This window comes from Copadichromis virginalis, linkage group LG13 (assembly GCF_057382275.1).
Source record: "Copadichromis virginalis isolate Kocher_CV1m ecotype Utaka linkage group LG13, C_Virginalis_male_GT1.1, whole genome shotgun sequence".
NCBI classification, from domain to species: domain Eukaryota; kingdom Metazoa; phylum Chordata; class Actinopteri; order Cichliformes; family Cichlidae; genus Copadichromis; species Copadichromis virginalis.
The window spans coordinates 9854219-9870911 of record NC_140630.1 but is presented as its reverse complement, the minus strand read 5'-3'; the positions used below and the strand labels follow the sequence as shown (position 1 = coordinate 9870911).

General features: G+C 37.9%; 1 protein-coding gene across 1 annotated transcript in view; it reads right to left on the bottom strand.

Annotated features, from left to right (window-relative positions):
• The window catches only part of mrps5 (mitochondrial ribosomal protein S5), a 32803-nt gene that overhangs the window by 2243 nt on the left and 13867 nt on the right, over positions 1 to 16693 (bottom strand). The window contains exons 7-9 of the mRNA XM_085477176.1: positions 3965 to 4055; positions 3284 to 3330; positions 1579 to 1636 (exon numbers count right to left, since the gene is read on the bottom strand). Of these exons, the coding sequence (XP_085333302.1) occupies positions 1579 to 1636; positions 3284 to 3330; positions 3965 to 4055 (196 nt within the window). The remainder of the gene's footprint in view (positions 1 to 1578; positions 1637 to 3283; positions 3331 to 3964; positions 4056 to 16693) is intronic.

Here is a 16693-nt window from a genome sequence, read left to right as displayed (position 1 = left end):
AGCAGCTGTGGCTAATTAGTTATTCAGTGACACACAGTCCTTGAGAGGGAACTGTGTGCTGCTGAATGAAGCCGATATTATAGCTTCAGGTTAAAATCTTGTTCTTGCGCTAAAGTGCTTTTACACACTTCACAGGACATTGTAGATGAGGAGAATAATCAGATCACATGTAGAGAGAGCTAATTTGTAGCAGCTGAAAGAGGTCCCGCTGTTTTCTGTCAAAGTGACAAAGTCAGAGCAGAAAGAAATCTTGCTAACTCCCACATCGGAAACACTTTTCTATACTTAAGTAACTGAAACACTGAAATAAAAGTCTACCCTAGTTCAAACCAGTTAAAATGAGTGTGGGAATTGACTGTAATATCATCCCAGGATGTTTTGGTCTCTTACAACAAAGGTGAAAATGTACCTAAATCAAACACAACCAAACTCGCTACTGGCTTTAAAGTAATTCAAATTCAAACAGTAGCCACTGTAAAATCAGTGCAGCTCACTGAGTATCAGACAAACAGATTGGCTAAAACCTTGCAGCAAATAAAACTTGAGCGATGGAGCAACAAAGGCGACAGAAAGTTAAATTTATCCAGGCATAATTGGAGCTTTGATACAATTATAACATTCAAAACAAGAAAGTAAACAAATGAGTCACACTGTCAGGTTGCAGATGGACACATAGGGAGAGCTGGCATGTGGCAGCATCATCTTTCCATGAGCCTAAAAACATTTTCTCAGTTTCCAATTCAAGCTGGTTGAAATACAGAACCAACGATATACACACACACACAAAGACACTGACACACATGCAGTTCTTCTGGTTTTAGACCAGAGCTGGAAGCTAACTTTCTCCTCCGGTGGGCCAGTGGAGGCCGATGACTCATGCTCATTAATCTCTCAGGCTCTGCTCTCCAAAGAAGGCCAAAGAAGCCAAATTAAGTCTTACAATTAGAACGGAGAAGCAGTGCATTTTAACTCCCAAACCTTTCTTTACAAATGAATATTATAGATCATATCCTTTGTATGAGTACCAGCAGGTAATGGGAGGGTACAGTGTTGAATCAGAGGAGTACATGGAGATAAAGGCGTTGAATGAAAGTGATGCAGAGAAGAGTGGGAGAAGAGGGAGATGTAATTCTAAATTTCCTGGTACTCATGTCTTCTTCAGTTAAACCCTTCACCCATGCTCCTCTAATACTTACATAAGAACTTACACTAAATTAAACTTCTTCACACCATCATGCTTGTCTTTGCATACTGCATACGTGGCATTAAGAAGTAAAAGCAATTTTCAGGAAATGAGTTTCCTCGTTAACATGCAAATTAATTTATGCAGCAATCTCCCCCAACTAAGGCTATAATCAGATAGCCTTTTCAAAGTAGAATGAAGCATGAAATTTTGATTGTTCTGTATCGTGTTCATCAGATTCTGTTTACAGAGACAAAGGCTGGCAGGCATGTAATACTAAGTTAACATAAGCATATAATAACAGATGGAAATTTAAAATGTGAATAAACAGACCGCAGTTTTATGGAGGAAGAGAGGAAGAACAAAAGGACAAACGAAGATTCAAAGTCACTTACTGGTGTGGTCATTGTATCGTTCTATATAGTACAAGTAGTGGATGGCTCTGTTCTTGGCCTGCAAATAAGAGTTACATGACAAAAGACACACAGATTGAAATCCAGCAGTTACATTAATATAGGAAAATATATTAATACTATTAGTAGAAAAAGGCCGTGTAGTAAAGTCCTTATTATAAACATAATGAAACGCATCAAAGGAAGTCTTGAGTCTTGTCTCTTTAGATGCCATTTAGCTCACCTAATCATCTAATGTATAACCATAATAAAGTGAGTTTAAATGTGCTATTTAAACAAGCTTGATTTGATTTGAAAACCTGTTTATGTTGCAGGTTTCAACAGCACTTACCCAGAAAACACTGTTGAAATATAACAATATTGAAATATAATGTTATTTCCCTAGTCAAAAGTTAAAAACTTGCATGGTAGATGATTAGATAGATAGATAGGGTGATCGTGGCTCAAGAGTTGGCAGTTCGTCATGTAATCGGAAGGTTGCCGGTCTGAGCCCCAGCTCGGACAGTCTCGGTCGTTGTGTCCTTGGGCAAGACACTTCACCTACTGGTGATGGCCAGAGGGGCCGATGGCAGCCTCGCCTCTGCCAGTCTGCCACAGGGCAGCTGTGGCTACAACTGTAGCTGCCTCCACTAGTGTGTGAGAGTGAATGAATAGTGGAATTGTAAAGCGCTTTGAGGGTCTCGAAAAGCGCTATATAAATGCAATCCATTATTATTATAGATATTATTCCTGGGAAGCGTAGTGGTCTGGTCAGGCAGTCTGTTACAACGTGAGAACTATGATCATATCAATAAAGAAAGGAAATGCACATTTTTGTTTTGTTGTTTATTTTTGTTTTTTTTAAATATAACAACATTTTATTGAGACTAGTTTACTATATGGTTGTAATCAGATCTGATATCCCTGTGTTGGTCTTGTTTCTACATCATCATAACAATCTTGGTTCCAGTATCAACCTTGCAGTGTACCTATCATGTTGCCTGAGCCTTCAGTTAAGTTTGGCCAAGTTAGCTAATGCTACAACAAAAAGCTATCACCAGCCTAACTTGATAATATATTTGTTATCTTGCAGACATTCATGAAGAAAATAACTGAATAATTGAATAAAGACATTTTTTCCCCATTTTCCTCCACTTTATAAAACTAGAATATTACAACACTATTGGTCAGCTCCAGTGTTGATGCTGGACCAACATCATTATGATGATGCAGGAATGACACCAGCACGGGGATATCACATAGCTACGTGCACAGGTCCTCTTCACACACACAGACTGGATGCTCACTTTAAAATGATAACATCAGATTTCTGCATATGCTGATGTGGATTCTGTCACACTGAGTGTTTGCCACTTGTCTGGACTGACACAATCATCACCCCCTGATGTCACTTGTATATGCTTATTCAGCGGCTTCAGAATGCGAGGTCAATCATAAATTTGAATCTTTTCATGTGTCGCTTATCCTTTTCAAAACCTTCTGGTACAAAGTCTATGATAGACGTCCAGCAGATGACGCGATAACATCTCCAAAATCTTTCGTTTAGGAGATATTTTTTAGCCAAGACCAGTCGAAAACCTCAGTCGACAGTTATTTAACAAAACACTTGCAGGATATGTGACCTTAAGCTGTCCCAAACCTATAAACGGCATCTGAAGCTACACTGATATATGGTTTGTGGTCTTACCTTCCTCAGAGCCGTGTTCCTGTCTGCTGCTTTCCCCAAAGCAAAGCCTGGAAGGAGGAAAGAACATTGGTCTTAAAACACCTCTGAGTGCAGAGTGTTGAGTAGTCACTGATGCTTGTGAAGCTCAGTGTAACAGAAAATGTAAAATTCATCATAGTATGATTCATTAAAAATTAAACAAGATTCTCTTGAAGAAATCACAGCTTGTGATGCTTTTCCCGTGTTATTAAACTAATGACTGAGTCTTTATGCTAATGAGCAATAACATGATGAAGTTTTTGAAAAGCAGCAGTGACACACTCTATAATAAGAGGTTAAGTGTAGGCGAGCTTCAGGAAAGTATGCAGAGTTTCGTCAACAGTTTTCCCTTTTTTTTTGCTGCTGCTTGAGGATGAAAAGTGTCAAACCCATTTCCTGCACTTCCCCATATCGGCAGAGGCTGAGGCATTTTAGAAAAGCTCAATTAAAATAACTGTCAAAATCTATTTTGGCTCTGTGTCATGTCTACAGAATTCAAAACATGTTAAATTATGTTTCTTATCTCTCTTCCTCACACTATAATACCTTGCATTTTCAATAAACGTGATTATCAGGGACAAAACGTTTAATAGATTGGATTTATCATCATAAGTTGCTTCCAGAGTTTATTCATTCATTTATTTATTTTTTAGAGATTCAAACCTGCGGCTCCGTTGCCATTTCCCACTGCGACCAAGCAGCTGATGGACCTCTTTCTGCCTTCTTTGGCTGTCATGTTGAACACACTCTTCACCTACAAAACAACAATCATAAACAAACACTATCTTGAGCTCTAGTGTAGCTATTATATCATACACACTGCAAATATAAACATAAATAAAAATGTGAGATTTTTCTGCAGACGTGCTGCAGTCAGTGTGGTTCTGCTGGCTGTGAGCTCCAGCATGCTGTATAGCCTTCTGTAGCCCATTATGAAACAGCTGGAATGAGGATAAGCAACTCTATAACTGAAGTCCTCTGCTGGCAAACAACCCTGCAGTCTGGAAGAGAATTTCTACCTCAAGTGAAGCAGTTCTAGTACCTTAGGTGGGACAGAGGGAGCTGAGAGGCAAAGCAAATCTCATAATTTATGAGCCCATCTACCATCCCATCGTTACCTGTGAGGTCTGGGCAGTGAAAAAGGAATGAGATCACAGAAAGTCATAATTAGTTTTCCTCACATGGGCTATGGAGTGATGAGTGAGAGCAGTAATGCTGCTCCTTTGCATTAAAAGAAGTCAGCTGAATACATTTGCGCATCTAACCTCCCTAGAGAGGCTTTTTATACTGGAGGGACTGTATATCCGTTCTAGCCTGGTGCAAGTGGCCAAGGATCAGTCCAGCTGGCTATTTTGCTTAGTGTGCTGCAGCTGCAGCCACATTCTGGATAAGCAGCAGCAGATAATAATGACATAATGATATGTTACAACTGTTATTGCTCATAATAAACTCTTGCAATTACATACTGAGATTAATTTATATACTGAGATCAAATATCAGGACAACAAATCAGCCAACTACTGTCATCTGTTTTTATGGCACAGATTAACTTCCAAAGCTCAAAAGATGAATGAAAACAAGCATTTGTTGTATAACTTCGGCGTAGTATCATTTGATTTTATGCATTTTGGCTTTTATGCTCAAGTCAATAACAGACAAGTTAATGAACCGACAAAAACAAATGCGTGGAGTAAAACATCTGCAGCTATAGCACCACAACAAAGCTATTAGTTGTGCATTTGTGGTCAATCCAGACCCGCATGCCTTCCCAGATTTAAGTGACTTTCATTGATCTGTTATGTAAAAAAAGCGGCAGTCATCTATCTATCTCAGAAGCACACACATATCCTATCCACACAGGCTGATCAACTCTAGGCAATATGATTTTGAAACACCAGGGGGCAGCATAGATCCACTACAGAGGTTTGAAAGAAGAGCGGGAGGAAAAGAGGTGACGGATGAGGGGTAGAAGGCAAGGGACAGAAAGAGAACAACAACAAATGAAACTAGAATCAGATCCAGCGTGTAAGGCTGCAGTTTAGACTAGATATAAATGTAGTGACAACTCTCAAATTCAAAGAATCTAATATGTGGGGACCGAGGATTAGTGTCACCAATTCAATATCTCATCAAATGTGCGATCACGTCACAGCCTCCTATTCTGTGTCAGTTATGATGCTGAATTATGGCCTGACGAGAGCTCTTGTGGAACATTATGACGACACAGTGAAGTTGACCTTTTTCATACAAAATGTCATCACTTCATTACTTGATATTATTAGACATTGGTGTGAAATCTTGTAATAAGTGAATGTATTCGCATTATAGTCAAAAACATGCTCTGTAAGATCACACTGAACTTGACCTTTGACCACCAAAGTTTAACCGATTCTTCCTCAAGACTAAGTGACCATTTAAAAATCAAAGAACAAGAAAAAATGATGATTAGATGGTGAAAGATCTATTTGTTGTGAATGTTCTAAAATCTGACTCAAAAAATCCTGATGAAATGCCTGAATGTGTGGAAATGAAACATCCATTTGTGTGTGTGACATCTGAAAACGGATGTGTCTGCATCTTTGTCTTAATAAGAGATGTGCAAAGTACCAACACTCAAAGAAGCCTCAAGAAGAACTACAATAAATGCACACGGAATAAATTCAGCTCAAAACCAAGAGGCACAGTGAAAAGTGATACAGAATAACCAGCGATCCCGACTAGTTCATTAAGCAAATTTAATTAAGATAATTATAGTGCTAATTAGAAAATATTTTTGGTCTAATTAGAAAATATTTTTTGTCATAGCACCTTTCACAGTATGTTTCATTAATAAAATGTTCATTTAGGATTACTCTAAATTAAAAGCTCATTTTACCACTGAACTCCACAACAAGCTGCAAAAATAGAACAACAGGTACTTTAGAGTCTAGTTTAAGACCTGGTTCCTGGAACTCTCATTTAAGCCATTTTTGGATTCAAAAGGAGGAAAATATCTGACTTATTACTAGCTAAATGCTGTACTGTGTTCACCAGCTTGTCTCTGAATATGTCCATCAAACGCTTATGGAAAGCTTTATGACTGAAAAAAGGGTCTGCTGCAGCAAAAAAAGATGCTAACATACTGAAGAGCTGCAATTTGGCACTACTGCCAAATCCACTTTCATATTGAAATCACTCAATAATTCACTGTTCATATGAAAAAACAATGACTCCTGTGGCTTTAAGCATATAATAGCTATGATGTGATTTCCAATAACAGGTATTGAGTTGGAGGGGTTTAAATATTGACTATAAGACAATTCTCATACAGACACACACAGGTCACACAACTGCTTACACACAAGGTCTATATGAAAAATCTGTGTATCTATGTACAGTATTTTGACAGTTCAATACTGGTTTAAGCATTGGCGGCACTTTGTGTTACTTTGCTGCTTATGTATGGCAGTGGTTTGTGGTGTTCATGTTGCACTTGTGTTAGTATCTGTCTTATTGATGTGGAAACACTGTGGTTATTTCTTCAACTCCACAGTTGGATATTGCTTTAAAAGTATTCCCTCAACGATACACACAAATACAGAAATATTACTGAGGTGGAAAGATAAGTGAAGAAGCGATTGTACATTCAGCAATAAAACACCCATCAAATATTTATTTATTCTCTAGTAAAGGCAGAAAATCAAATATTAAAGCTTCCTTTGCTCATTTTGTGCGAGTGTGAATGAGAGGGGAACAATAATAGTACAAAAAATGTAAAACTAAGAACGTGAATGGACAAAATTCATTCAGCTGATTTTAAACAGACAAGAAAAATGTTCAATAAAAGAGCCAACAATTAAGCACTGATGCATTTACAGTATTTCCCACCACAGCCTGAGTGTAGTATAGTAAAGTTTTCTTTTCAGGTTGGAGCCAGAACCAGAACTTCAAACCTTGTGGCTCAGAGTTAGGGCTCAGAGTTAGCATAAGAATTTGGGCGTGACTGAAGTGCATTTTAAGCTTAATTCAGGTGGTTTAACTGTTATTACTGCAGTTTCAGAGACACAAAATTAAACTTGCAAATGTAATTGGAAAAAAATCCTTTGGAGCCAATGATTGCCTGAAGTCTAGAATCCATGGACATCACTAAATGCTGCGTTTCCTCCCTGCAAAGTCTCCTACTACAGCTGCCTTCATTTAATGCATGCTTGAAAGTCATTGAGGAATATCTCATTTCTTTGCCTTGAGCTTTTGGGTTGCTTTTGCTGTGTACTTTGGGTCATTATTATGCTTATGCTATCATCAATACACATGAATGCCCAGGTTCCACTTGCAGCCATGCATGCCTATGCAACAACACTGCCTACACCACATTTGACAATGATGTGGTATTCTTCAGCTCATAAGCCCATCATTCTAGTGCAAATTAATCTTGTTTTCATATGTCTTCATATGTCACAAGACTTTGTTCACCAAGAACTACAAGTTCTTTCAGCTGTTTTCTGGCAAATTGAATCTTCTTGTTATTGACTTTAAACAACTCTGGGAAATGATTCATGTCATCATGCACTTTTAGTTTTATAGCACTTGTAAGGTGTTTTGGTGTTGCTGATCTGAATAACTGAATAACTACCAAAGTTCAACACATGGAATCAACTCCAGCTCTTTCATCTGCCAGATTATGAGGGAACCAACCTCGTGTGGTCAAAATACTGGTCAACTCTTCACTGACTTTCATGCCTCTCAAAAAGGTGGACTATGTACCCTGTATAAATACTTATAGACTTGGCTGTACATGATTATCATTGTGCTAGGTAAAGATCAAGGTATGATACTACATATATACATGATAATACATATTATGTATTAGAATTTCACATAAAGATAACCACAGACAACATAAAGAAACACAAAGTGAAAAAAAAAACGCAAAATGAAAACAAGCCATAATAATTATGAGCTAAAAACTGAATAAAAAACAAGCCAATCGAGTGTGAAATTGTCTGAGTATGTAAATGTATTCCATACTCCAGTGATAAGTGGCAACAAAAAAAACAGTTGTTACAATACGAGTGAATGCAACTCAATCCCAAGTGAAGGACCTGCCTGGCCTGCCTCATCAAGGGGCTTCTCTCTCCCTCCCCTCATGCTCCACCTCTCTTTCTCTGAGTCTCTCCATCTCTCTCTACACCAGCAAACTGAAAGAGTGAATTTAGCTAAAGGGCATATCATGACTGGTGGGAAAAATGTATTTATGAGTCAAGCTAACGCTTTGAAATGGAAGTCTATAGGAGCCACTACATAGCACCAACTTGTTTCTGACAGAATGCATTCAAAACACCTTCAGCTGTGACTGTGAAAGGGAGGTAAAACATCACAGAAATGAAGGACATTGATCCCTGGAAATATGAATAGTACTTCCTGCCTGCTTGTATGCATTTCCTTATGTTGTTCCTATGAGCTGCGAATAGATCTTGCACTAGCACCCTTTCATTGGACTAACCCCACACCACCTCCAAAAAACAGTTCACCTTGAGGCTTTTATCCCTGTCAGAGAGCGCAAGTGATAAAATAGTGCTGAATTCCAGCAGAGGGAACTTCAAAGTCAAGATGTGCCTTGAGCGTCGCTCGTTACGTAACATACACTTCAGTAAAGGGTTTATAATATGACTGCAGGGCCACAGAACAAGGATTGGGGTCAGAGCAGAAGCAAACACCAAAACAATGAAAAGACAACCCCAAGGACACATGCAAACACATGGATGCACAAAAACAGTGACTTAACGACACCTCCACATGCCTCACATATTTTTTGCCCTGCACTAGCCTTTACAAACCAAAGGTGCACACACATAATGCTCCAAAAAGTACATGCCGTAATAAATGCATGGACATTTTTTCTGCACAATGTGGCAGCAGGTCTTAAAGGGAGGCAGCAACATATCCTCCCTTACTGTCAAGTTTAAGTGTGTAACGAAACTTGCTCTTTATGCCAGGTGCGGACCAGATGGCACATGAAGCGTTTCTGTAAATCAAAATCCAACAAGTTATTAACTCTCAAGTTTCAGCGTGACTTATGGCTGTTCGCAGCCAGTTTCAATTAGAAGTGTGTCTAAAAGCCTCCAGTGATGTTGAGTTCTGGGCTTTACATTTGTCATTTGAGGTGAAGATGCAGTAGTTTTGAGGAGTGTTCACAGCAGAGCAGATGGGCTGAGTTTTTCTCTGCCGGATGAGCAACAGCATGGCAGTGGGAGGATGCTTCTAACTCGCTCTCACTTCTGTTTAATCTCTTATTTTCTCAATCTGTTGCTGCACGTTTTCCTGTCTCCATCAGTCTATATGCTGCAGTACAAGGGACGAGTTTTAACCACATGAAACCAGAAGGTACTGCATGACTACAAATGCCTTCTCTGACTTGCTCTTGCATTGAAACACCATTTTTTTTCTCGAGTATCTTGAGTAAAGATATCAACAAGTGAATAGTTAACAGCTTTTATTTGCTCAGGCATAGCTACAATTGCCATAATTAGTCATACTGGTGCATAATTTAAACTCTGCTAGATTTCTTTGTGTAATTGTGACATGTGATGTGTTGAGAGCCAGATGGCCATATCTGAAGCAAAACGCTAGATTCACAGGCCTGTTTTTTTCTAACAGTGGTGCGAAAGGTAATCAGCTCTTTTACATAATGAAATAACTAATTGTGAAAAGAGAGTGCAGTCATACACTATGGTAGATGGCTATTTGAATATTATAGCACAAGTGTCAAGTTCTTCTTTGGCCCCTCTCCACTAAGTTTAATTTAAAAAAAAAAAATCTTTCAGATATTTGTGACTGAGAAGGAGAAAAGGAAAGAGTTAAAATCCCTTTCTGGACTAATGTGTGTTCAAATGAGATGACAAACTGCTGTCTAAAGACTTAGCAAGAAAACAACATTTATAACAGTGTAGGGAACTGTGCGTTAGTCATGCAAATGACTCAGACATGCATGTTTGTGCTTGTGAGACTGAAGGGACGAAAATAGGACTAAATTACATTCAACTGTAAAAGTATTTTTTGGAAATTAAATTGATCATATAGGGCGAGTGAAAAATTTGCTTTCCTATTCATTTCCTTAATGTAGAACATTTTCATTTGTACTATGTATTACTCTACAACTTGGCATCATGGTTGATTCAGATACAAGCCACCATCATGAGATTAAAATGCACTTGGAGATATATTAATTGATCCAGTAACTGAAGGCAATATTTTAAATTAGATTTGATAAAAAATGTGTTCCCCAAGGATTCTTCAACATCCAACTTTTGGATGAGGTTTAATAAACTATGTGTTGCTGGGTCAACTTCAGTGAACACCGTGTTCCCAATTAAAAGAATCTAACTCCTCTAAATTAACTTTTAAAATAACTCGGTGATGTATGACTGCAAGCTTTTACTTTCAAATGTAATAATACCCGAAGAAATGCAAAATTATCTCATCTTCTTTATTGTCATTTCTGTGAAAATATTAAACTGTAAATGAAAATAACAGTGCTGAACTTTCACCAGCACAAATCTAATAAATACTAGAACTGCCAAAAGGTTCATTTTGACTAATTTACATTTTAAAAATCACTCAATTTATATGAAACTCCATCATCTAACATTTCACCACTTTTTCTAAAAATGAGTTTATTTATAATGTAGTTAATCTTGGAGCACATGGGATAAAAAGGAACTGCCAACAGAGTTATATTAACCCCAACAGAAATCAATGGGAAATGCTGCGCTCAACAATGTGGCATGCTCAGTTGGCTAGCAACATGTATTGTTTACAGAGATTCGTACATGAAGACTGCTATATAATAACCTAGAGGTAGCTAGATGTCACCAATGCTTTGGCTAATTATGACTCTGGATGTGACTAATAGAAAATATATAGTGGAGTGCAGTTAAAATAAAAAATGAAGAATTATTGCACGACTGACTGAATCTCTCTGGGTATTCTGGCTTCTTCCCACAGTCCAAAGACTTACACCTAGTGGGGTTTGGTTACTGGTGATTCTAAACTGGCTGTAGGTGTGAAATTGAGCATGAATGGTTGTCTGTCTATCTGTGTTGACCCTGTGACAGGCTGGCACTCTGTCCAGGGTGTACCCCACCTCCACCCACCCTATGGTAGCAGGGACAGTCAACCACAATTCTTAATTGGATAAGTGGAAGAAAATGGGTAGAAAGATGAATGGGTCGGGTAGGTGAGGGAGTGTGTGACTGGAAACATATAAAGAAGCAAGCAGGTTGCTGGCTATGTAGAGAAGCCAAACAGAGCACAGCGCAGAGAGTGGAGAACTAATCTGAGCAAATAAAGAGTGAAATGTGGTGCAGAGCAGCCAAATTGGATTGGTTTTGGAGTTGAACGTCAATGCTGAGGAAGGCTGCACACTAGGATGGGTGGTGTTGTAGATTGAACAAGGCTCTCGGATAACATAATAAACACTCACTGATCGACTTTTACAGCAATTAATTTATTTAAATGCATTTCTTATTTTATTGTGGCCAACTGTGTGGTGTATAGTAAGTTACAGGCAATGACCTGCTTCACTTTCAACAGTATACTCTCACTGGTAATTTGCCTAAAGGTTTTATCATGGATCCTTCTCTGTTTGCATCACCAGTAGTTATTATATCAGTAATTCCTTGGAGTTGCTAAATATCATTCACTTTCTATGGACTCTCTAGTTATTGTTGTTTGTTGTTCCTTTGTGGATTCTTAAACATATTTCAACTTTATGATCTGTAATGAAATAATATGAAATCACACAAACTCTTTGTAAATCTAATAAAACCCCCAAAAGTTCTTGTTTGAAGTACTTATTTCGTAAAGTCATAGTTACAGCTAGAAGGCTGGTGCTGTTGCAGTGATTCTGGGGGTTTAGAACGTTGGTAGTTGTAGTGTTAAGAAACAAATAAACCTGCATTAGTAGCTTTTGACTTCTTTATTGTGAATTTCACTTTTGATATTAGTATGAATACATGCCTTGACAGTTCAGTGTAGTAAACAGCTCTAATCCAATTCAAAGTTCCTACAAAGTTCATCCAGCCTACTCTTAGTTTACTTTCAACAAAACTTTCAAGGTTGTTGACTTCAGGGAGTATAAAGCAAAAAAGAAACCCTCTTCTGACACTGACAACACTCCATCTCCGTTAATGAAATCACTGAGTCTTGTCCAAGTGTGTGCTGTACTTGGAGAGAGGCCATGAACATCACTTTTGTCTGCGTCGCTCTGACTCTTCTCCATTTTTTTCAGTTACCTCAGCTCTCCGTCATCTCTAGCTCTATTCTTCATCACACTGAGTGTGCCAGAGCCGTGTGCTTTAACTTAATGGGAATTTTTGAAGCTGTAGTTTTTAGTGTAATTGTACTGGATTAGATGATTTAGATGCATTTTGGTGCACATTTTTCATTTGACGATTCTCTGTATAGCATGTCCTCACATACGAGCACAAATTATTTTTTGACTGCTTGGGGAGGCGGATGAGTATGAAGCGGGGGGGGCAGCAGTGATCATTTTATCTTCATTTTTTGGAATTTTTGTAAGCCAGCCTTATTAATAAAAGTTAAATTAAATTAACTGCCCAGTCTTAACATGAAAGTGGCTTTTTCAGAGCTTTTCATAAGAGCTGCAGGCTAAAATAAGGCAGGGTGGATAGACTGAACAATAGTAGTACAGTTTTCAGCAGGAAGACCAAAATAGTGTACTAAAAAGAGCCTATGAGCTGAGGGCAGCTGTACAGTCAGGGGATAATTCAGCACTGGTTTGTCACTACTTTTAGTCAACATAGGACAAAGCAACCTTTGCTTTGCAACCAAAAGACGTATTTTGAACAGTTTTTGCCTAAAAGTCTGTATGGAGCCACAAAAGATATTTGGACCTTAAAGTGAAGGCAATAAAGCCTAGTCTCCTTTCCATATTACTAACAAGCACAAATAAAATCCTTTACAACATGTAAACATTCTACAGTAGTATTATTTGATATTTAACTGATATTTATCTAATATTTAACTTTCTAGTTTCCCTATATTAATACCACATTTTTGTTGGATGTATTATGTTACAGTAGGGCTGCTCGATTATGGCAAAAATGATAATCACGATTATTTTCACTGAAATTGAGATCACGATTATTTGACGATATTTATTTAACCCTTTAAGATCTACCATAGAACCAAGTCCGCCAGAGCTTATATAATTTTTTTTTTTTTACATGCTGTAGTGCCATTTGTGGGAGCATTTCAAGTTGCTATACATCAATACAACTGTTATAGCCTATATTTTAAAAATGTGTATGTATTAAGTCCATAGTAACTACATTAATTGCAAAAAAGTGCAATAAACTACAAAAAAATTGAAAATCGTTTTTGTTTTGTTTACATATATTTCTACTTGGAGAAATTTAAGAGGTTTATCCCTCAAAACTTTAAATACAAAAAACTTGCAAAAAATAGTTTCCCACCACAGGAAATTTATTTTGAGTGTCTTCATAGTTTTATTTTTGGAGATACATAAATTTTTATATACACTGCAGGAAAAACAAAAAAAACAATCCTATGATGCAAATTTGCAAAGAATGTGCATGTGCATCAAAATAAACTATTTCCAGCAGTGCAATTCGAGTTCTAAGGCCTACAAGTAAAAAACTACATTTTCCGCGAAAATGACGTCACTTGCGATAGTTCCCGTTGATGTCTTTTTCAATGTGGGAAGTGTTATGAACAGCTGATCGGATCGGCAAAGCCTGTTTCTGAATATTATGTTTTTGTTCCTGCAAGCGCTTTTTATGCAATTTTTGCAAAGCTATATGTGGAAGGAAACCGTGACCTAGGACAAGCTGATGGCATAAGATGTAAGTACAACTCCTCTGGTTTCATATGGAGAAAAATTTATTGTGCTAGCTTAGCGGTTCAGGTTCTACAGGGATTTAAAAATAGTTACACAAAACGAGCATGCTGCTCTGACCGGCTTTAAAGGGTTAACAATAACAATGTATTGAATAATGACTTTAAAAAATAATATAAAATAGTGTGCAAATACTGATAACAGTGCAAATGTTTGCAATATAAGAAATAAATGAAAAATGTAAACTTTGCAGTGTTGCTCTGTGGTGCAGCTACGACACCATAGCAAAGTTTACACACTGTGTCTACTTGATCCACGTCTGACTCCGCGAACCCATAATGTTTCCACACCACTGAAGGTTTTTTTTTTTTACCTCTCTTTTCAACCAACGGCAGTCACTCTCCTCTCCAAATAACTTCTGCTTAGCTTTCCGAGCTTCCTTCGGGTCCTCTTAAGTATTCGAAATGCAGAGCAGTGCGCTTGATTTGCCACACGGAGCAGCGCGAGAGTAAAGCATGAGGGAGGGGCTAATAATCGGCTCAGTCATTTTTAATGATCGTTGAAAGCCCAGATCGTAATCGTGATTAAAATTCGATTAATTGAGCAGCCCTATGTTACAGGACAAAAACAATGAATATGTAGGCCTACAAAAATAGCCTGCTTTGATAATAAATAAAGCACATGCAGTATCTCACTAAAGTGAGTACACCCCTCACATTTATTTAAATATTTTGTTATATATCTTTTCGTGGGAGAACAGTAAAGACATGACACATTGATACAATGTAAAGTAGTCAGTGTACAAGTAGAGCTGGGCGATATGAGATTTTTTCATATCACGATATGTTTTTTTCATTTCAGGCGATAACGATATCTATCACGATATAAGCCAAATAACTATATTTGTAAGATTTAAATGTGCCGTTGCTCACAAGTAAAATGTGAAATAATCAGCAGCTTGTTTTTAAATATTTATTTCCCATAATAAGTTCAACAGGGTAGATGTACTTAAGGAACATGAGACTTTTTCAGATAAATAAAGGCAAATATTGCAAACTACACAAAAGGCAGCCGCTAAAGCGTTTAAGTTTCAAAATAGAACAAATGAAACAGACTAAATTGTCAATTCCACTTAGAAACAAAATATTAATTCTAAAAATAAATCTTAGTTTGTTTTACAGAAGAACAGACAAAATTGACTAACTTTTGTCAATATCAAATAAACTGAGAACTAAAAGGAAATTCTCAATCTCTCCTTGTTGTATAGCTGAGCTTTTCAAACAGTTTTAACAGTTACTTTAGTCTGACAAAAGCCGAATGACGAATTAGCGCTTCCAGTCAGAGACTGAGGCTACGTCCACACGTACACGGGTATTTTTGAAAACGGAGATTTTCCGTTTTCGTTTTAAAAAATAATCCCGTCCACACATAAAGGCAGAAATGAAGGAAAACCCTGCTATGAACATGCCAAAGCAGCAGGTGGCGCTAGATTCCTAACCGTGCAGAAATGTTGGCCAATCAGAAGTCTAGAAGCCTCGGTGGGGAAAAGTAAACAAAGCTGGGGCATAGAAGCAGAACCGAGTCGTATGTGTGGACGGACAGTAACTGTGTGTATATGTAAGCATTTAAACACTGCAGAGAGTAGAATTAACAGTATTGTAGAAATTCATTTCACCGAAACAATAACGTGGCGCACAGTGTGACGCATGCACCAGTTTATTGTATTTCCAGACTTGCTTTCGGCACAATTTACAGTGCACGCTACTCTGTTTTTTGTCAGACTTGAAATAGCCGAAATACCTTCAAACTACGGAACTTCTATGGCTCTTCCGTTCGACAATCTCTCCGGCATTGGAACCATCATCTGTTTTCTCTTCGGTCACGCTCGGTTGATTTTTCTAGTCGGCACACTCATTTCCTCCATTATGCGCTGGCTCCATTACCCGCTGGCTGCTTCCCAAACAAACACACGTGCGGCTTGGCACTTGTGCTGTACGTAACAAGTCACGCGACGTGACGCTGCGGCTGTGATTGGTTCGGCTCTGCGCTACTGAATTTGGATCGGCTGACCTTTTTTTTTTTTTTTTAAGAGAACAAGAGCGGCGAGGTCTATCGCGATAGCTTAATTTCTCTATCGAGTAAAAGTTATATCGCGATACATATCGTTATCGTTCTATCGCCCAGCTCTATGTACAAGTCAGTGTACAGCTTGTACAACAGTGTAAATTTGCTGTCACCGTGCCTATTATGTGACTTTTGGGATTAATACATCTAAATAACTGAACTAAACAAAGCAGTTCTTATCATCCTTAATGTGGACATCTTAAACTGAAATATCAACCTTTAAGTTATGGATGAATTTTGTTGCACCTATTTTTTGGCTTGCCAGGAGATCTTTATGTATTTTTACAGTCTGTAATTTGCCAGAAGCACCGCGTACTGGAAATCCAATCCAATCCAATCCAATCCAATCCAATCCAAAAGAGACAGTATGAACAGTGTGACAGGTAAAGACTCGCCTACAAAGATATAAC